At 37.5% G+C, this 23623-nt stretch overlaps 1 protein-coding gene across 1 annotated transcript in view; it reads right to left on the reverse strand.

Moving 5' to 3' along the window:
- The window catches only part of ROR2 (receptor tyrosine kinase like orphan receptor 2), a 145399-nt gene that overhangs the window by 8987 nt on the left and 112789 nt on the right, over window positions 1–23623 (reverse strand). The window contains exons 5-6 of the mRNA XM_066339746.1: window positions 3736–3863; window positions 84–398 (exon numbers count right to left, since the gene is read on the reverse strand). Of these exons, the coding sequence (XP_066195843.1) occupies window positions 84–398; window positions 3736–3863 (443 nt within the window). The remainder of the gene's footprint in view (window positions 1–83; window positions 399–3735; window positions 3864–23623) is intronic.

Below are 23623 nucleotides of genomic sequence, written 5' to 3' on the forward strand. Positions count from 1 at the left end.
ACTGATACAGTATTGTCTCTCAGACTCAATCTGAGGAAGCAACAAGCTGTACTTTTCCCCAGTGATGAAACACTCAGACTTACATCGGCTCAGCCTCTCCACAGGGATCCCAATCCTGATGCAGTTGGCAGCTTCCAAGGTGTCTGGTCGTGGGAGGTCCTCACACTTAGGCAACTGTAGCTGCATCAAGATGAGAGGGTTTGACCTAGCGATGTTGTACTCCTGCCTACAGAGATCATTCTCCAGAACTTCACACTCATCCCGGCACAGCTCCCGTGGCTTAGGGTTCCGAGAGCGCTCATCACACAGAGGAAACACAAAGTGGCAGAAGGAAGGTATGGCAAACTGTGAGCACTGGTCAGACAACTGCGTCGACGTTCCAATCATGGTGAATGCAGCTGCACAGGAACAAAAATACTGGTAAGTGTTGATTCACAGCATGAGAAAAAGCTTAATTTTCATGTCATTTGCCTTTAACACCTTTATTCTTTCCTCAAAGGTCTGAAAGCCTACTGAGCAACAAGTAAATGAGGTAAAGGAGAACTGAGAAATGCAGGAAGAAAACCCAGCATACCACTGTCCCTCTGACATCTGCACAGAGCTTGCAGGCCTCAGCTCCCAGGAATTAATTCATATGACTATCATTGCTCAGACTACAGGCAATTGGCTAATTTTAACTTGAAAGGATCAAGAGCAGGTAAGATACAACTGCCAGGATACTGGTATGTGTTTCCAAAGTTCCTAATTACATAAAATCTGAACAAAGATCACCTTTCTCCTCTAGACATTTTGATTAAAAAAAAGTATTTTTCAACTCTTGTCAGGCAAAAAGAAGTCTATCATTGATATTTGGGGAAATATGACTTAGAACAGACATGAGAAGCCTTACAGGCAGCAGCTCTGGGGAAAGTTAATGTAATCAGTCTCATCTTAATCTCACATTAAGATGAATGTCATAATGAGTTAGGAATGTAACTCTCAGGTCTCACATTTAGCTCAAAGTTTTCTTGCACATTGCAAAGGAAAAACAAATGTGCGTGTGCATCGTGTATCTGGTGCTGAATCAACCTTTAAATGTAGGAACATTCACTCCCCCAGTAATGCATCATTTATGAGTGAGAGTTGCTAGACTGCATGTTCCACCGACTCACACTGTAAAGAGAGGAAACATCATTCAGCAGTCTATTTACAACTACAAATAAATTCTTTCGCCCTTGTCCAGCTTTCTCCTTTCATCTATAAATCATCTATTTCCTGTGGACACATCATAGAGTCTTGTCCTGAACACCAAACATGCAACAAGCAGCTGCAAATCTAGCCTTTTAGACTGTTTACACCTTCATTTATTTTAATCCAGAAATATTAATGCAGGAATATAACCATTCATCAGTCATGTTGGAAACATTGCATGCAAGCAGACAATCAGGCCTCAAAAGAGAGTTGTAATATATGCTTATCCCAAAGACTAAAAGGGAAAAAATAAAACTGAAGCACTGAAGTAGTTACTCTTGGTTGTTTGAAACCCCACACTAAGTTTTACGAAGGCACTGCTTTACAAAATTTAGATCATGAGAGAATTTACAGTTACATCTTTATTTTGATGGAAGGTGCAAAAGCCAGCAGTAGAATCTGCGTGTGGTAGCATCTAAGGGGTTTATATTTTATTTATTAAACAGATGTTAAACAGCACAGCAGAGACCTTGCTAGCCAAACACATATACATAGGTCAAGCATCAAGTCTGTGCACTATTCATTGTTAGCCTTCCAAGCCTTTCAAGCCACATCTGAAGTTTTCCTCTGGAACTGTGATTCTTTTTTTTAACCAGAGGTTGCTGTTCTCACCCAATCACATGGCCAGGACCAAAAAACACAAGGGGCCATGGAGACAAAGAATATGTGTTTCTCACAAGAGTACAGCAGGGAAATAAATATTCAGAATGAAAAACTCCTAGAGATGTAACCTTGCTAAATGCTCCTGTTGTTGGACAGTAGGTGTCCTCACTTCCCATGCATATTGGAACACACACTTACCATCAAACATTGCACTTAAGAGGTATGGGCAAAACTATCAGCAAAATCTCAGCAGCATTTATTCATGTGTTTTTTTTTTCCTTTACCTAACAAGTTATTGAACTTTCAAAAATACTTTCTCATTTGGGTATAGAAGACCCAGTCTTACAATTTTTGTTTTACATATGATGTGACTTACAAGAATCAATAATGCTATGAAATCCTCAGGGTACTTTTGCGTAAGATGTTTAGTATGGTCTTCGAAAGTATATAGATTGAAAAAGCTACATTATTAACAGACTGTCATTACTGCCTAGCTAGGCATTGGGCAGCTCTATATGGTGGTTCTCAGTGTCTTCCTGAGAGAGAACATTTCCATCAGAAATTCTCCCCAACTGCAGAACAGACAGCACCAGCACCTTAGCCTTGGAAATCTAACCGATAATTAGTAATATTAGGAAGAAAGCATCCAGGTCATCAGTCCCCATGTTCCATATCCCAAAAACAAGTACAACTGAATCAATACATATTTTCTGGATAATATCACAGTTCTTTCATTGCTGGGTTTGATTTTGGTTTTTGAAAAGAACATTATTAACATTATGTAGTCCATAGAACTACAGGTTTAATAATTTCATATAGTTGAATATTTCTATATTGCTGAAAAACACCCAAACACAACAGAGATTATGTAGCTGGCAAAAATAAATCTATCAATATGTATTAATTAATTACATAATATTTAAAGAGGTTGGAATTACGACACAGTACAGGAGAAGGGTAGGAGAAGAATATGCTGTAATCGCTTAAGTAAAGGTCAGCACCTGGATTTTGCCAGCCCCAGAATCTGGTTACCATTTCAAAAACAGGGGAAAATAATGGACCTGGATTTCTGGCTTAACAATGAGTCTTTAAGGTAATATCTTTAGGGAGTTAGAGCTGACAAGTGAAATTAAACTCTTTTTGGCAACTAGTTATGCTGAAATTGGAGAGTCCATTAGTGAGCTGTATCTGGCCAGATGCAAATCAGCTCCTGCTGGACTGAGTTAATTTGCTATACATTATGACAAACAGTTTCCTCTATTCCATGGGCTCATTTGCTTGCTCCACTTCATAGAGTCACAGCTGATAATATCAGCTAACTGAGATCCAATTAAAAAACCCCACTTTGATGTACAGCCCATTAAAAGTTTTGGATGCATGTTTGTGACTCTGTAGAAAAACTATGCTCAGAGAAAGATTAAGCATAGGCAGAGCACAGGAAAGTCAACTCTTGTTTTATATAAATCAATGTGAAATCCAGACTCTGCCAAAATTACGCAAAGCAGAAAGACACCCAAGGGAAAGGCTACCATACAGTTTTTCAAGAAAAGGAAAGATCAGTACTTTTTCACTACATCACAAATCCATTAAAAAAACTCAAAATCTTCTTTTTGAATCCATTATGCAAAAAAGCTCCAGTATGAACTAGAAGCTGTTAAAAATTCAGTACTCTGACATTTTACTTAAGGACACGGAAGAAGCTTTACACATTGCCTCATCTTTCTTGCTTCAAATTTTACTAACTGCTCAAGTGAGAAACAGGCTCACCCCCTCTAAACCTTAATATAAAGATGTCTTCTTCATTGGTTGAAAAAAAAGAAAGGATGATAGCATTGTTTTTACCTGAATTGGATACTTTTATGAATGTTTCTTTCTCCCTGCTAAAGAAATGTGTAAGCTTACCAGTAATTCGGTTTTCAATTTCCCCTTGCATCTGGAGAGAGTCCACATAAATGGTTCTGTTTCCAATGATTCGTGCACACGCAATTCCCCTATATGGCTGACAGAACCCATCCTCATGGTAATCTTCTCTGCAAAAGACATGTTAGGATTTTATATGCAGATGTCTCTCTGCTGCCAATGGATTTTTACAAAACATATTCTTATAAAAGTAGAAAAACTCAAAATACTGTAAATCTTAAATTGTCTTATTCCCAAGGTGCAGCTTTTTCCTCCAATTCTCTCTTACCTTAGAAATATTAATGGCAGACCCTGTAAACAGCTCATTACAGAAAGAAGAAAACAAAACCCAACATTAATTTTAAAATAATAAATTAATGATAATGGAATTTGACAGATTAATCTATTAAAAAGCCTTTAGACTGAGACAACAACATAGACCTAGTTACATGTCCCCATGCATTTTTGGCATCCAGCTGTACCCCATAAAATTAGGCAGTTTGTACTCTTCTCCCACTTCTCTCTCCTGCTCTTCATTTCCTGTAGTGAATAGCAGAAGAAATTTTGCCAAGCTCGAATTAAAACATGGAATAGGAGTAATCAAGGCTATAATCTTTTTTCTTCTTCTCTCTTGTGAAAGTTAGTGCCAAGTTTCTCTTTCAACATATATTTCAATATAGTTTTCAATTCAATGAAGCTATGGGCCTTTCACTCCCTTACATCAACATAAATATTTTGGCACAAAAGCCCTAGCCTATAGGCTCAGAGGTTCAACACTTCATCCCCAAAGCCCCTGTAAATAATACAGAACTGATCTGCAGATCATAACTGTCAGAGCACTGAAAAGGGACTTCAGAGTGAGAGCACTCTCAGAGTAAATATTCAGAATGCCATGTGTTTTCTCCAGCATGGCACCGCCTCTGTACTAGGATTCACTAACCTGATGGATCACATCATGTCATTTACTGCATGATGGACCAAAAATAGGTAGAAACATAATCTAAAAAAATGTGTCTAAATTTAGAGTAGGACATCTAAAAACTTAATTACCTTTTGTAACTAAATGGTTCTAAAGTCTGAGATACCTCTTTAATACCAGCAACATTTGAAGTATTTAATGCTCCTCTTCACTTTGTACTTTTTTATCTTTGGATACTAACACCCATTCTGGTCCCAATTCTCTTGCAAATACCTCCACCCCTCCTTCGGGTACCACATGAGCAGGATGAAACTGTCAGTGACTGTGTAAAATTTCACAACTTTAGCTGGGAGAAATCAGCATGAAAATCTTCTGCCTGACAGCAGCTAGCCAATATTACCTGTGCCTACTGCTGCCCCTTATACTGATACCTCACTCTTACTTAGGAATCTTCTCGTTTTCCCTTTGCTATGTCTCCCTGATAAAGCTCATGTCTTCAGGAAAATGTTACCAATATTTCTTACTCTTTGGCAGTGGGAGGTGACAGAGCTGCCTGTACAAGTAACCAAAAGGTGCAACCACCAATCACCACTTGACCTGCATCTCTTCTCTGCCTCCCAAAAAGACAATGACTTAACAAGACTCTTGATAAGTCATAGATGTAAAGCATATCATGCAGTTGTTATGCAGGTATGGCCTTTATTTCCCATCACACTATTATTGTTAAAAATTAATAAAGCAGTATTTTGTCTACAGACCCTGAAACAAGCTCTCCTTCCTCGAAGATATGTAAGTTTCTGATTAGATTGGATGAAGTAAAGGAGGAGCCATAGTATTAAAACTCCTTTCGGTGACATTCTTCCATTCTTACAATAAAACCTGTAATTTTGAAACAATTGCATCATGCCTGAAGGGACAAAATATCAAAGCGTTTTGTCTGTGCTTGTTTTATGATCCTTGACCACCTCAGTAGGAAGTGAGGAATTCCCAAAAGGAGCTGAATGAACATGAAACCTCTATTTGACCTCTTTCTTAAGAGCAAATTCATATTCCTATACTGCAGAACAAAGTCTGCAATGTATCTTACTGAAACTGTATCTCACACTTCAGGTCTCAGTTCAGGGTTCTCTTGCCAGTAATAAAAAGAAAAAAAAGGCATACTCCAAAGAGCTTTTGTGACAAAAGCAGTGTGATCTCTTACTTAGCTCCGTTTATTTATTTCTGTCAAGAACTTTTAAACACAGCTTAGATACTATAAATACACACATATGCTCCCCTCTCCCATGTTATAGTCAACTGCTGATTATACTAAACCAGATACGACCATTACCGTGGACACAAGCAAAAGTAAACAGTAACCTGATGTCAGTTACTCTGACAGAAGCGTGGCTGTTACTCTACATGCATCTTTGTCAGGTCAGGAAACTCAGTGAATGCTGTCTGACTAGTACTGAGAGAACAAAATTACATTAATCTTCTTAAGGAAAAAACTGACTTGACCTGCAGAAGTGGCAGTAGTAAGAGTCTCTTTATAGATTACTCTGTCCTTCAGCTACATGTACCCTTGGGACACAGCAAAAAATCTGCAACAAAAAGCAATCTGGGGAGAGTCCAATAAAACATAGGAGTGGCATAATCCTTAGTTCAAACAGGAGCCCTTGGAACCACGTGCAGCTTTAAATCATGTTTCAAACCATATGCCAGCAATTCAGTTGCTGATCAGAGCAATAATTAAAAGCTGCTGAAAATAGGCAGAAATACTGACTCTTCAATTTCCTGCTGCTTGAGCTATAATGTCTGCTCTGATCAAGAACCCAGGTTAAAGCAGAACTCTGACTCCACAAAAGGAACCCAGATTTGTTCCACTTGCAGACAAGGTACGCAGAAGAGTTAAATTTGTTCCACTTGTAGAAATCTTACAAGCTATCCACCACAGATACTTTTAAACCTTTGCTCTTTAGTTTGCGCTTGTTTCAAGACAGCATTAAATTTTCTCTCTAATTATTTTTTTTCCATTTTTATAGTATTAATTTTTTATATAAAATAGTGTCAGGCATATGCTAAGTGTTGGTCTTTATTGCAACTTTGATGGAAGGCTGAATCAAAAGCAGTGCACCTGGAAACTGAATTTTCTCAACACTCGGTTAGAATGGAGGTATTCTCTTACTAAATGAACTCTCATCCCAACTAATCATTATATATTTGACCAGAGTTTGGATTTTTTTAAAAAAATTAAAGAATATGACTAAACAGACCTTTTATTTCTAAAACTCCAATCTCCATAGCTCAGTATCAATGTGATCAGTTTAACAGGCCCACAAGGTGAGCTTCTGCTAGAATAATTCAATTAAGAACTAGGCTTTCTAATCAAAAGCAAAAGTAGAAGAACCTACTACCTCAGTCACACATAAATAAAACCAAAATATTGATACTATTTTTAAGTACAATATGGAATTTGTACCAGGTCCGGAAACATCTTGGCAAACCAAGCACTGATAAGCACTTACAAGTTCCTTATCATACATGCACTGCAACAGCTCATAAAACACAGCCTGCCTTCAGGTTTGTGGGCAGAAGTCCATATGAAATACAGAATTAACGAAGCAAGCAAGAAGATGCAGATTCAATCATACAGTGCTAGTCCTCCCACTGTTAGAAATCATAACTTCTAGGAACATCTGGGCCTATAAAAAAGAACTGGAAGATCCAGGTGCCTCTGAAGAGGAATAAAACCTAGCATAATGAATAGAAAACTCTCTGGATGGAGGTCATGTGACTCTTCCATAAGATAGCTATCTGTTCTAGAAATAAATGAAGAGATTTCTAGATGTCCTGGAAAAAAACATAGTGGACTCACTATCCCTACCCTCTCATTAAGCATTACTTTAATTTCACATGCAACACAGAAAGGACACCAAACAAAATACTACAGAAGAAAACACATTGGCAACAAATATGCTTTTCTTCATGGAAAATTTGAAATGTGGAAAGACTACATCTCAGCACAATACATTATATGCTATCTCTGTAACAATACCTATTGTTTGCAACTGCCACAGCTGAACAGACTGGAGGGCATAAGAAACAAAAAAAAAGTCACGGTAAATGAAAGGCAACCATGGAAACTCTGTTTAATACTAAAATCACCTTCAGAAGCACCTAAATCTGATGATTGTTCTCAGTATGTGTTTGGTGCCCCTGAAAGCAGAGTAAATGCAGACCTTGTGGTTTTCCTCAGGAACAGAGAAAACACATGAAGCTCTAAGAGTTTTCAGCAAGTATTCACAATGGGAACTATGAAAGCAGAACTGAGAGGTACCAGATATTCATTTGCAAGTGGGATATCTTTATTCTGATTGCATACCACAAGTTTTAATTAGAAAGACGGCAGAAACCTCTAAGTTAAAACTCTTTTCCTGAAAATAGAAGAGACAAACCACTGTGCACCAGCCATAGAAAGAAACTCAGAAATTCTTCAGAAAACTCAGAAAGACTAATTTAATACATTGAAAAAAAGTCTGATTTAATAACAGCCAACCAACCTACCCTAGCAGACATAAGGACAGACATATTCTCAGTCTACACTTCACCAAAGTAAACAACATAAGCCAGTTCATAGATTATAACAGGATATTCCAAAGGTTAGCTTTTCAAAGGCAGTAGAAACTTTGTTACAGAAGTTTCCCACAAGCAAACTGAATGCAATTAAAATTTTCTATAAATTTTCCTTCAACAAATAAACCTGAAGCTTTGACCCTCTTCCATGTTGTCCAGGGATTAAGGAGCTTTTAATGAAAACTGTTAAATACTGAGAATGTTAGCCCTCCCCGTAACGTTCCATTACAAGTGGAATGGCAAAGCAAGGAAAAATGCACAGAAAACCACAGACTGTGATAGATGAAGGAAAGGACTAATTATTTATGTCAGCCTATTTGCTATTCTTAGAGAAATACAATATTTGGTATACAGTTGCTCATCTTGTTGGGATGTCTCGGGATTTTTGATAGTTACAACTTGATAACTAATGTCAAAATCTGCACAAAGAGAATGATCATGATGGAGAGTGAGATCAGAGGGAAAAGAACACACATCATATTTCAGATTATGAGTTCACTTAGCCCAGTGTGTGGCTTTTTCATATAAATATAGAAACAAATCAGAGAAATTAAATTACCTGCGATACTAAAATGAATAAAGGAATAAAGGCTCTATGCTTAATCAGGGAGAGACAAATATCTCTGACTGGGAAGGGCATTATAAAGGGCTGCAGTAAAAATTAAGTTATTTCTGGGTTTTTACATATATATATATGTATATCTTTATACACGCACACATATAAACTTACATATATATATATATATATTCATATACTGAATCTCAAAATCAGGACATCTTATAATGCTGCACTACAGTCCTTGTAATTTGTTACCCTTATTGACATCATATCATACTGCTGGGGAGCAAAGTCTATTCACAAGAGGGTCACTTTTCAATGGTTAAAATTATTTTACATCCCTCAATATTCCCTCCCTCAACAGGCCACAGATGAGATCTGAGAGAAGAGAAATATACTAATCTTGTCATGTACCATCTATAAGATTTGCCTCCTGTTAAACGCACAGTGAATATATATTAATGTTACCACAGAGAAATACTTGGTGCCTTCTGGACAGGTTTGTGTATTTGTCATCAGAGAAAATATCTAATATAACATGCAATTTTTTGTTTCACCATGAAGTAGAAATTTGTCAAGGAATGTTATCTTTTAAAGTAATAGTTATAATGGACCTTAAAGTGCTTGTTCTCACAGGGCCTCCCATTGTGCACAGATCGAAGTTTTACTACTGACATTCAATGCAACAGAATTGGGGTATAAATATTTGATGGAGAAAAAGAATACATTTTTTTAGAAAGTATGGCTTGAACTATTACTATCCATTGAAGGGTTGGGCCAATGCCAGGTGTTTCTGACATCACCCATACCACATGGCAGAAATTCAGTAACACACACAAATCGGTTTTTGGTTATAGTGTAGTTTCAAAAACCCAGGTGTACAGAAAAATCTCCAAAAAACCCCAAACCCACAAACCATAAAACACCCAAAACTCCACACATGCACATTTGTGTCCTTCCTGCTGAAGCCAAGAAACCAATGGGTGGCACAGACAACTTGACTGCTTCATCGAGCCCTTGCCTGAATGGAGGCTACCCTGCACCCACATCATGGGAGAAGGGCACAGGCTTCCTGCCCTACATGTATCCATTCTCTGAACAAATAGTTTCATCCTCTGACCAAAGGGTTCTGCAAATAACCCACCTTTCTGGCACTTAAAATCATTGTTTGCATGTCTTCCCCTGTGTCTAAAGATCACTGCTTCTGGGATATCAGGAAATGTATGCTGATACACTTAACCCCTCAAAGAGAGACTTAGAGTACTACAACAGTAAAAATTTCCCTTCACACTAAAGGAATGTAAGAAATACTATCACAAAAGAAGGGGAATCCAGTGTTAAAAAAGAAAAAAAACTAACAGGCAGGGGAATTTGTATAAATAGTCATAGCTCAGTTGAAGTTAATGGGCCTATAACAATTTACACTCACAATGGATATGGCCCATGAATTCTGCTACCAGGTGCTTACTGAGAGTAAAAACAGACCCAAAAAGCAAGATTTCCTTACATTTAGCACACAACATGGACAAATATTTCCTTCTTTTTATCTGAAAAGTCGTACACCACAGAATCCCTTAAAGAATTTACTGAAATTTCCAATTACTGGACAGAACAATTGTGTTGCATTTGACTTGAATATTTATCTACTAGTTACTAAAAAATACAGTGTGAACTGAAACTCCATATTCAATGTCTAAAATCATAAAAATAACAGTTGATCTTTATTCTACTGGTTCTATTAGATTATGGATTATGTATCTATTAGATTTATGGACACTAATCAGAGGATCTGAGAGAGCATTTCAAGCCAGTTAATAGAAAAAGCAGCTAATTAAATTAAAATACTGCTACAAATGGACCGAGTGTTTGTGACAAACTAAAGAGAAGACATTTGTTTGTCAAAGAGCAACTGTAAACTTTACAAAAACCTAATATGCAGACTACTGAAAATACTGCCAAAATGGATTATAAAATCAGTATTTTTAAATACAAAACTCAGGCTCCAAAGTCTGTCTCTAAAACATAGTCCAAATAATGTTTTAAACATATATTCTAATGTTATTGTGGAATTAGGATTCTTTTACTACTGAATATTTAAAAGGCTTTTAAAGACAAGAAAGGGAGAGGACATCAGTAGGGTTTAATCATAGGCCTTCACTGACTCATGGCCCAAACTGGTCTCCTCAGTAGGCACTGCCTTAAGCAGGTGTCAGCACTCTTAGCTGAACTGTGTCCTTGATAAAAGACACTGCAATTAATTATTTAAGTGGATAAAACCAAAGGAAAATGGCATTGCCTTCCTTTTTTCACATATTCATCCACCGCTGCTCCTATAACATGAAAAATAGCCCTCACAGGCAAACATACACAAGAGAAAGAAACACATAAAATTGTGGCAGATTTCTCACTAGGTAACACTGTATGCTGCTATGGTTGTTTCTTGGTATCACATTCAGGTATTTATTATTGCTTTGCACCTTTAGAAAAGTTCTCAGTGTACCAAAAAATGTTGTCATTCCCAAGTACATACAGAAGTATAGACATAGGTGGTAGGGTTGTTTTTACTACAATAACTTGAGTAAAACAGTCAAGGAAGCAAAACTAAACAAGGACGTCAATGCTATGAATTTCTGTAAAAAGCAGAGGACTGTCCCTACCTGTATAACCAGCCACAGGCCTCTTGATTAACGCATGTAACTTCAAACAGATGATCTAATATTCTGCCAACAACATTCTAACTTCTGCCCACAAACTCTGTCTCTCAGTGTACTAAAAGGACATTTTTGTAAATTCTCTCCCTCTGCTTTCATAGGTGTTAGGACGTTGGGATGAAATCTTGAAATCACATGAGTCAGCTGGCAACCCAGGGAAGGCTGCAGATTTGTTTTGCTGAGTGTCAAATAGTTTTAACAGAAACATTTCTGTTACAGCCACAGTTAGTGAAAAGCTGAAAATAAAAACCTTCAGAAAACTAATTTCAACATATGGAAACACGAACCTGGCCATGCAGCATTCCAGCTTCTCACTCACCAAAGAAGTCATTATGAGCCTTCTTCCCCACCCCTTTTTTTTCAAGGCATCTTATCCCCCTCACTGCGTTATGACTGTCTAATAAATTGTCTTTCTCTGACAACTCCAAGGAAAATGAGCAGGGCCAACAGACCCTCTCTGAAGAGCCTCAAACAAGCAGCTCCCTCTTCCCTCTGCTGACAGAAGAAAGCAAAATTCTTAGCTGTTATCCATCCTCATCCTGCCATGCCACCCTGAGTGAGCAAGTACACATAGGTCAGCTTCAAAAAGATCCAGCAGCTGAAAATTATTACTGCTGCTATATCAGGCAGCAAGTAAAACTAGCAGGGGCCATCCTGAGCAGTTCAGAGAGGGCTCCAGCAATGCAGTTGCTCATGCTTTGGGGTCGGGACAGGGGACCAGGCAGTCCCACCTAGGCAGCTGGCCTTCAGCAAAGGAGGGATGTGATGGGGGAAAAGCTAAGAGGTAATGTCAGCTACCAGGGAAGATGGGAAAGTCATGCAGGAGAAGCAGAAAAGAACTTAGATGGCTGCAGTGCTGAGGGACAGCAGAAGGGATATCTGGTCTCACCAAGATGATGGGTCTGGGAATAAGGATCCCTTCTCACCCTGAAAATGGGTGACAGAAGGGCAGCCCACCTCTCACCAGGCTACTCTGACCTTGTGTGGTTTGATCCTCACCTCACTCTCTAAATTCCACTAAGGATAAGTTCAATATGATAATCTTTTTCTTTTATGAAATCCTTTAAATTTTCAGGTAGACATTAATGCATTGTGATTTACCTACAGAAGCAGGTTTCATGCACAAATAGGAATTTTTTTAGTGTAGTTGAGTTGATTTAAGTCCACTGATAGAACTTGATATATATTCCAGGAAGAAAGTATAAAGTAGGAAAAGAGACAAAAGACTGTGAAAGTATGGCTGAAAATTTCAAGTCAGAATAATCCAAAGGAGAGGTTAAAAGAAGGACAAAGGAATAATTCAAAACAAAAAAATTAAATCCTATGGAAGTATCTTTAGCTTTTCAATTTGATTGTTTTTTTTATTTTTTTATTGAATGATGGGATATTTAAGCTTTCTAAAAAGTGTTTCCCGGCTTTTTATTAGAGGTTAAAAAGTTAAAATATTTTTTAAAAAGAAAAAAAGTCAAAAGTCATTATTAATTTTTTCATAATTAAAAATGGTTTAACTCACCATGCCATTAGAAATGTGATCATTTCTGGAAGAATATGAGGAAATGAAAAAGTGAAAATAACTGTACTGGTATAGTTTTTTCTTCTTCATTCTTCTGTTTTTTTAAAACAGAACAGAGGTGGCTTTTCTATCTCAGTTACCCCAGAGATTATATATCTGATAGCAGAGAGCTTTGCAAAACAGCTACAAGGAATCATAGCATCAGCTATAAACTGCCTACATAATTATATGTAGAAGTGTGCATCTTCGAAGTCTTTTGCAGAACACTTTTATTAAAACTACAGAAACAGCAAGTATTTAAGAATATATAATACTGAAGTGTCAGTTTTCCAGTCTTAAGGAAAAATTAGCATATTCCATCCACTTAAAAAACTTGACACCATCTAAATCACATCTTTAAAAACATCTAAGTGACAACATGAAATATTTGTTAGTTTCTCTGCTACTTTTTATGGATGCAATATGAAATAAGTGTAGGCAATATTGCAGAAAGTCAGAGTTTGTGAATACTTCCCAATATTACAGACAATTATCATGGCTTCTCTTTGATAAGGCTTATTTGAAATGAAATTTTCCACAGTCTAAAGAAATTTTTTACTCTTTTTTTGTTACTTTTAAGGAAATTGTCAGATGTTCCAAAAATAAGGCCAGCGAATTTTTTAATATGTCACTTCTCTTTCAAGAAAGAGTAAATCAAAACCCCAAACACAACCACTACTAGTAGAAGGAGCAGCAACTTGGTTGTGATGCTATTACATTGTCTTGCTATTGAGCAGACACGTGAGACTTGGAACAGACCTTTGTCTGTTCCCAGAAATACTGCCTAAGTTTGCCCAGCCTTTATGTAATTTCCACCTTAATGCACTCATCAGCCCAGCTGACAAGAGTGCACCTGATATTCTTCAAATACTGTGTCTACAGCAGGCTTTGCACCCGTGTGTGACAAAAAAAACCTGCTTAGCATCCGTGGTTATCTCCTAAGGTTATCTGAGGCACTGGCGTGAGGAGTTTGTGGAGGGACCAGGATGACAGGGACTGCAGAAGAGGGGTGAAGAGGCAGGGCAGGTATGCTGACAGTGTCTACCATCAGGGGTACACATGTCTCCTTCAACTCAGGAGCAAAACTAATAATTTTTGTGTCTCATAATTTCTTTCTGTCAGTGGATAAGTAAAGATATGTCTCCTCTTCTGGTCTGGTCTATACTGGAACAGCAGTCTATTATTAGTGTTATCCGCTTGTCATCTGGCTCCAGCAGCTGAGGTCTGGCTAGCATAGCTAAGGAATCCAGAATTCATCAAATAATTTTGGTGTGTTGTCATGATTTCACATAATAGGCTTGTTGGTTTTTTCTAAATTAGGAAAATTAGTTTTTTCTCCACAAGAAATTTTATGCCAGTTTCAATCAAGGCCTCTAGGGTTCTCAAAATTAAAAATAAACAGACACTCTTCTACTTCAGCCACTGGATGAGGGTGGAAATGAACCAACCTTGGCTCTGTAGCTTCCCCTTTTTTGGAGTTGAGGTAGGAGCACCCTGAATCACCCAAAACTGGTGGGAGGCTGGGGTGTTCACCCAACCTTGATGTAATCCCCAAAGTAACTTCCCCTTACATTTCTTCCTTTGGACTTAAACTTACCTACTGAATATTTATCTGAAATTCTGAATGTATTTGCAAAGCCTCCTTGCTTCTTTTTCTCTTTTTTCCCTGTGTATAACCAATTAATTCCTGACTGTCACATTTTTCCATTTAAATCTTTCTGCAATACAACAGTGGATGGTGGCTGCATTGTTCTACAGGCAAAATAGCTCACATTCCAAAGTCAGAACTAATTTATTTTCAGATGCCACACACATGATGCTATGCAAACATCATTAGCTTGATATTCTCTGAGTAGCAATTGTACCAACACCACAGCTCTCTAAATTAATGTAATCGGGTTTAACATTAATAAACTTGTGGCGAACTCAATTAGGAGAACAAATGCTTTCCCAAGTTTAATATGTCAGCATTTAGTTCTTAATGCTTAAAAACTGAGATCACATGTATACTGATAGATCTGTCAGTCCGAACCATGGAGTTACATAAAGGTACAATGATCACCCACAGCACATTCTTGATGGAGTGTCTGAATCCTAGAACTACCAATTTTGTGTTAACATTTTTGCTTTTCTCTCCATTCCTCAACCCGGTTAAAAAATGCAGCTAAAGTTCACTGAACACTGAAGTTGTCTTTTTTCTACATTAATTACCAAGTGCAGTATGAAAATTCTACTTTGCAGCTATCTACAAATGAGTATCACCACAGCAGCCTCAACCCAAAAAGTAACTACAACTTAGAGTCTGTAATATATGGCACACCTACAAACACACCTTAGCTCTAAGATTCAAATTCCTGCATCATTTAGCAGATGTTGGAGCTGAGAGTGTTTTTAAGGTAATGCTGCATTTTACGGTTGGACTCACAGATCTTAAGGGTCTTTTCCCACTTTAATGATTCTACAGCTGGGAAGCAGCCCTGCAGAAAGGGATCTGGGGGTGCTGGTGGGCAGCAGCTCAGGGTGAGTCAGCAGCGTGTGCCCGGGCAGCCAGGAGGGCAAACCCCATCCTGGGCTGCATCAGACACAGCAGCACCAGCTGTGATTGCGATCATCCTGCTGGATTCAGCCGTGGTGGGGCCTCACCCTGAGTCCTGTGTGCACTGCTGGGCCCCACAGGTTGAGAAGAGTGGGAAGGTCCTGGAATGGTCCAGAGGAGGAGAACAGAGCTGGTTGAAGAGCAGGAAGCAATATACAACGAGGAGTGGCTGAGGATTTTGGATCTGGACGCTTTTGGAGGGAGAGAAGCTGACTGGTGACCTAGCTGTTCTCTATGGCTTCCTGGGAAGGGGAGGAGGAGAGGGAACTGCTGATCTCTTCTCCCCAGCGTTCAGCTACAGAAAACGTGAGAACGGTTCAATGCTGCATCAGGGGAGGCTCCAAATAGACATCAGGAAACATTTCCTTACCAAGAGGGTGATCAAACTTAAACAGGTTCGTTAAAGAGGTGGTCAATGCCCTATGCCTGTCAGTGCCTTAAAAAGAGGCATTCGAACAATGGTCTTAATAATGGGCTTTAATTTTGTCAACCCAAGGAGTGATCAGGAAGCTGGAATAAATGACCACTGCAGGTCCTTGCCAACAAGAGCTACTTTATTGTATTGTGCTGTAATGCATTATGTTTTATTGTACTGTATTTTCTTCTAGTCTATTACTTTCTATTCTGTGTGTTTACTCCTCTACTAGCTATTTTGCAATACAGAACTACTTTATTGTGATTAGACAGGCAGAAAAAGGAAGTCTGTCAACAAAATTTTTGCAAAATTCAGTCATATGAAATTGTAAGAATTTCTATATGCAGGTCAGCCTGCTGAACTTAGGAGACATTTCCCAACTTGAATGAAAGCACGATGAGGCAGGAGAAAAATGCTTTCTGGCATGCAAATTGAACTGCTGAGAAAACTCGGGGTGGGTGGAAGTACGTGTATGTGTGTGAATAAATATTAATAAAAACAAGCACTCTGTGATAGAAAAATGTTTGTGTCCCATCTTTGCCTCTATTATGTCATTATAGAAGTGAACAAAATGAGAAATCAGATACTTAAGATTAGGCTTTTTGAGTGTTATGAGAAACTGCTGATGACATGCTTCTTGCAGCCTACTTTTAGAGTAGTATTACCTCAAATACTTCAGATTTTAGACTTAACAAAACAGTACCAACTTAAAAGAGCCGATTTCCTTATTGAATTTTCTTTCTTCTCAAAAAAAAACCAATTCATTCCATCACTGTTAATGCTATTTTTAGTCTTGAATAGAATTGTTCAAATATTATTGGTTCACACACCATCTGTTTGATTTTTTTCTCAAGTGCACTAGATTAGTTGCTCTTTTTTGGCTCTTTCAAACTGAAATAGAGAACATAATAATAAAAAAATAGGGAAAATCTAACCATAAAGCCATAAAAATTGAAAGGATAATTTATAGTCTGGTGTTCCAGCATTATCATATTTTATTAAATTACCTACTTTTCACTAGAATAGTGTTCCTTTATCTTTGTCCCTAACTACAACATTCACGCTTTCCTTGTATGCACTTAGAGGCTATTCAGCATACTAAGGAACTCTAATTAAACTCAATGTGGCATCAAATGCCTACAGGAAGTCTCAGGGACATATAACTGTCCTTTTGTAAGACACACAATAAATACTTTGAAAGCCATTTAAGCTACTGAACAAGTGAGAGTAGGGGAGGGATAGAGGGAAGAAATAAAATCTAAACACACTGAAGATTGCTGGTTATATCAGGGCTGTCCTACAGCTGCAGTAGATACTTGCCAAAAGCCCAAGGGCCATTACTACTCTAAATATCAATTTACATATATCCTTAAAGGGAATAACAAGTGTCTTACTTTGCTTGCAACTTCTTTGGTAGTTTAATACAAACTGTTTGTCTGAGCTGCTAAAATCTAAGCACCTGCTACTGATCTGCAATTTGCTGGAAGAGGGCGTGTTGGGGTCACATATTTACAGTGAGCTGTAAACTGGCTCTTTGCCATGTATTGCACAGCTTATGAGTTGGACCTTACAGCTCACCTGATAAGAAAGCCTAGGCTTTTTTAAGCTATTAAAAATGTAGCCACTGCTCCGAAGAGTTGGGTAGCAAGCTCTCCCAACAAAGAGGCTGTGAGTGAATTCTCACCCACAGGAAATATAACTCCCTTAAATATTCATATACAAGCTAAAGGTCTAAATTTTGAAAAAAGAATTCTTAGGAAAGAAAATGTTTGTGTTGGGTGTAGTGCATGCTTGCAGCCCTACATATAATAAATTTCATTCAGTACAATGTGTGATCCAACCTATTTAAAAGTATCTTGACAGTACTACTAATAACAAGTGGGCAAATGCTTCCCACATTTACCCTAAGTTAGATTAAATGTAAGAAATGTAACTAAATACTACTTCTTCCAAAGGTATTTAGAAACCTTGTCCAACTACAGGTCAAGGGCTGTATGGTTGCTTTTTTGTCTTTGCCACCAGTCTCTCTCAGTAAAACAGTGCATCTGCGCTACACTTTAATTTACACAAGGGCATTTGATTTATACAATGGCAAAAAGAAGGGAAAACTTTAATGAAGACTTATTTTTAATCACCCATGCATATGCTTAGCTTCCTTTGTTTTTTGGGGAGTTCTGAACAACTTGGGTTCATGAGCATAACAGATTGAAACAAACTATTATCCTTTTTTTCCCCCTACATATTCCCTGTAAACTTCTTTCTTCAGTTCTTCCCTTCCTGTAACAGAAAGGGAAAAAACCCTACTACTTGTAATAGTTTCCCCAGATAACAAGTCACAGGAATACAGACACTTGTGTCTACTCCAAGATGGTTTGTATATTAGCTTAAATCTGGCTTTTAAAATTCATCAACTTTGTAAGCACATTGAATTTGTACTTCTATCACTAAATAATACAAAATGCGTTAGATTGTTCATCATTTATTTACTTGTGATTAGAAATCATTTAAATGGAAAATTAAAGCTGAAGAAACAATGTCCTGTGGGAAGAAGTTGTGATCTGGTGTGTTGCAAAGCAATCCAAAACAGTATTTCCACTGCTCTTTAACTCTGCCTTGAATTATACGTGTTCTGGGGTTTAAAATGAGGGGGAAAATGTATTTTTTGAAATGCATGAGGAACATTAAAATAAAAAATTCAGGTTTTATTACAAGATTGACTGTCATCTTCCTCTGAGTACACCCTACATCACTGGGCAGAAGAGAGTATAAATTTTAGTTATATGTTAACTTGTGAGGTCATAAACTTCTGAGCCTTTTTAGGCTGTATCCTACATAACTAGATGAAAAACTGAAAAATTGCACTCTAAAATAGATAAGAGAGAAAAAAATTTAGTGCAACCTGGTTTTTGTTCTGTCCTTCCTCCAAATTTCCTGTTTTGGCATGAAGGGCTGTCAAAGGACATTTAAAATGATGAAGTCAAAAGCAGATCTGAGATTGTGGATCAAAATCCCTTGAAAGGAGCCCCAAACCCACAGGAGGGTGAAATACAGCCTCCCTTTCAGCCTTGAAAGAAAAAAAGGAAAAGCCCCTGACACACAGAGGCTAGGAGGGAATTGCAGCATGTTTCAGCCAGATTCCCAAACTGGATTGTCAGGGAGTCAGGAAATCTGCCAAGACAAACACATGCTGTTTAATGTAGACCAGCCCAAGAAAATCTGTGCCTCAGTTCCTCGCTCATAAAACAGGATAACATTCCATCCTTTATGGGGAGACGAATATATCTGAAATTTTTTGAAATAATCTGATTCTATAGCAGAGGAAGGCAAAAAATTCCCAAGATCTACCATCACCATCTGATGTACAAAACATGAAGAGACAAAGGTTAAACAACTTGCTGCAATCACACACAGCGACATGAGTACAGTCAGAAATTAAATCCAGACTTCTGAAATTACAGTCCAGTGTTTTAATCACAAAATTCTTTTTTTTCCTTGATTAAAACAGGAAATGAAAACACAAGTATGAGCTTATTCTATAACTTAATGTATTGCCACAAGCAACTTTAAAAAACATACATTGTTCAAACATGGTTGTCTCAGCCACATGAATATTTTGATGAAACAAAAGATGTGCATATCATTCTGGAGGAAGCACATCATCAGACACCCTGGTTCTTATGAGCCTGAATAAACACTGTAAATTCTGAGATGAAACAACCTTGTATTGTTTTAAGAAAACATCGTTTTATATGAATTTTGAGATAGTCATGTATAATTTACAAGATTAACAATGTTATCTGTGGCTAAACTACATTGAGACCAAAGAAATTTGCCACACCACCTGAGGAAAGGAGGAATACATAAGTGGTGCTGCTGCTTGATGGTAAGGAAAGCATTCTTTCTTTTTGGTGTGATTTAGATACCTTTGGTTTGCTAGAGAGATTCAGTTTACAAAACTATTTTCCCCCTCAGCTACTGTTGTTTACCTGGAAGACCCAAATCAGGGGCAGGGAAGTGGCCTGAGGGGTGAAGTGCTCTGATGATTCACTGCTTTTTACCTTCTTTCCCAAGACTTTATATTCTCTTTTCCATCTTGTAATTACATGAAGATTCATTACATGATGAAAATTACTTTGTTTCCACCACAAAGATATAAGAGTGTCCCTCACATCATGGAGGAATTTCTCTTTGGGGTCACAGAAAAGGTGTGCTTTTGGATATGTAGACCATTGAGAATAAATTGCTCAGGAACCCAGCCTCCTCACTGGAGTTTTAATACCACCACATTACTGGTTTTTAGACATTCTGTTTTTCACTGTTTGAAAGAACTGGGCTTTTTTCCTAACTACAATGGCTTCATCGCTTTTCTTCCATGGACCATATCTTTAAAAAATAGCTGTTGTCCCAAACTACAGGAGGAAATCAGGCATAAGAACATGTAAATTTATTGTGAATAATTAATACCTCAAAAATTCCTCCACAAAGCAATGATCATTTCTATCTGGTCGCAGTGTTTCTTCTCACCTATTTCTCCTAAGCATCCAGCATACAGGCATCAAAGGCTGCAAACCCATACTATAGTCACTACTATAGTCAAACTGCTTCAAAACAGCAATTTGCCCAATAGGTAAAGTTTAATCTAACCATTCAATCAAAAAGAAAAATATATTAGACTAGAAAACATGCAGTCTCTTTGAATGATGTTATCTTCTAAGTGCAACACTTCTGGAAGGAATGACAACTATTTCTGCCCTTCTGCTCTTAGACTCCAAAATTTTAATATCCATTGCTTTGTTTTAAATCATGAAAAAAAAAACCTAAACAAAAAAAACCCAACCAAAAAAAAAACCAAAACCCAACATTCTCTGGTATTTGTTGAGCATATCTTTTATATTCACAAACTTGTATCTTTATGAACAGGTAGGATGTCTCTCTTTTCAGAGGCAAAACTAAAAATATTAATGATTCAAAAGGTAAATGGATAATGCAGTGAGAGAAAGGCTTGCAAAAGGATTGTGCTCTAATAAAACAATGCTTTAGTAGCACAGTCCTCTGGACAACAAAGGTTAATCAGAAACTCTTTTTTTTTTACTAGTTTTTGATTTCATTTCCTTTGTAAAATAATCTGTATTATCTATTATTATTTGATAATTGTAATACTTCATTGATAAATAGAATAGATGGTAATTCTCTATTTCTACAGAAAAATCCTGAGAAATCTTTACAAATATGGATCTTAATGGAAAATAAAGATGTCTCCAAATAATCTGGAGCAATTTAAGACTATGTAGCTGGCTGGAAGTTTTTACATTTATATCCTTATGAAAACATCTCAATTTCATTACCTGAAGATCAAGATGCCTTTTTGCACTGGAAAGTCTGACTGGATAACACACATTTTCTCTCTGACAATCTTTAATTGCCAATCAATTCTAGGAATCCACAGCATGGATAAAGAAACTTGCTAGATGGTATCTACATAGGTAATGTTTCTTATCCCTTAATATTCATTAGGTATAATTTTAAACCAAGTTACAATGGTTGTATGTTTCAGGTTTCCACTGAAGCCTGTATTTTCTGAAGCACTAATAACAGCAGCCAGAGCTCTTGTGTGGCTCAGTGCGAGGCTGCACTGTGCAGCGAATGGAAAGAGCCCTTTGTTCCTTCTAAGAGCTCCTTCCAAGCAGCTAGGTATTCCTCTGCCTTTTTCCACTTTTCTCTCTCCTGGCTTACAAAATGACCTGTGTGATTTTATACAAAATATTCAGTTTTAAAAAAATCCTGATCACTTTCTGAAAACAAAAAAAAAAATATACCACCAAAGCATGGCATTTTATTTGAAGGACTGATTTTTTAAAAAATTGAAACAGAATTAAGAATGCAATGAGGCAAAAATCTCTAATCCCTGAAAGCTCCTTGGCCTCAAATGATAAGACCCTCATGACTTCTCACTAGACCTTCGACCTGACCTCGTTTTTCTGAAGTTTCATGTTTCTCTCCAATCTAGTACATATTAAAAAGAAAATAATCTACCATCAGTGTATTCTTCACTTTTTAATGGCAGGCCCAGAACAATGATGGCACAGTACTACTTCCAACACCAATGGAACAAGACCCATTGTGAAGTGTCATAAGCCAAATTAAAAGATTTTCTAGTTTCTAGTTATTTCTTTATTTTAACTTAGCATTCCAAAGCAGCAAAGGTTGCATAGGTTGCATGCAAAACCTAGGAAAAACCAAGATGACATACGTCTTGGGAACCTTAATTAACTTCCATTTGAGGAAATCACATGCACATTAATTCTTTATAATATAATATAATAATTATAATAATATAATAATTCTTTATAATAATAAATCTATATATCAGTTGAAATGTTCTATTTATGTTGGTATTTGTGAAATATTAACAAGTTCATTCTCAGTACGGGAGAAGCACTTGTAAAATGCTAAGGAATCCAAAAGAAATAAAATTAATTACTTGCACTATAACAAAAGTAAAGCAGTGTAAAATCTGGTTCGCAGGTTTATCAGTTTGACATAGGCCAGAAAAGAAAGGCCAAGGAGAATGTACCCCATGATGAGCAAGAAGGGCAAACTGGTAGTGAGTGATAGGGAGAAAGATGAGTTATTCAGTGACTTCTTTGCCTCAGTGTTCACTAGCAGTCACCCTTTCCACTCAAGGCCTTGATCCTCTGTGTGGGTATGGGAGACTGAAGTTTCTCCCACTGCAAGTGAAAAGAAGGTTTGGGATCATTTGGTGAAGCTGAATAGCCCCAAGTCTATGGGACCTGATGAGATACGAGATGTATGAGATATATGATGAGATATGATGTATGAGATATATTCCTGAGGGAACTGGCTGCTGTTCTTGCCAAAACAATCTCATCATATTTGAAAAGCCAAGGCAGTCAGGCAAACTCCCGGGTAACTGAAAAAAGGAAGCATCACTCCCATTTCTAAAAAGAGGAGAAAGGAAGATGTGAGGAACCACAGATTGGTGAGCCTCGCCTCTGTGCATGGTAAGTCATGAAGCAGATCATCCTAGAAGTTATCTTACAGATAAACTATATAAAAGTATAATATATAAAAGATAACAAATTGACCTAAGGCAGCCAGTGCAGCTTTACTAAGGGCAAATTGTACTTAACCAATTGGGTGGCCTTTTGTGATGGAGTGACAACAATAGTCAATAAGAGAAGACAACAGATGTCATCTATCTAGACTTCTGTAGGCCTTGATGCCATCTCACATGCCATCCTTATCTGCAGTTTGGAGACATGGATTTGGACTATTCAGCGGACAGGGAAATGGCTGGATGGATGAAGCCAGAAAGTCGTGGTCTAAGGCTTTGTGTCCAGATGGAGGCCAGTGATATGTAGTGCCCCTCAAAGCTTTCTCTTGGGGCAGGTGCTCTTCAGTATCTTCGTGAATGACATAGACAGTGGGATCAAGAGCACCCTCAGCAAGTTTGAAGATGACATGAAGCTGAGAATTGCCATTGGGACAACAGAGGCACAAATT

This window comes from Sylvia atricapilla, chromosome Z (assembly GCF_009819655.1).
Source record: "Sylvia atricapilla isolate bSylAtr1 chromosome Z, bSylAtr1.pri, whole genome shotgun sequence".
NCBI lineage: Eukaryota > Metazoa > Chordata > Aves > Passeriformes > Sylviidae > Sylvia > Sylvia atricapilla.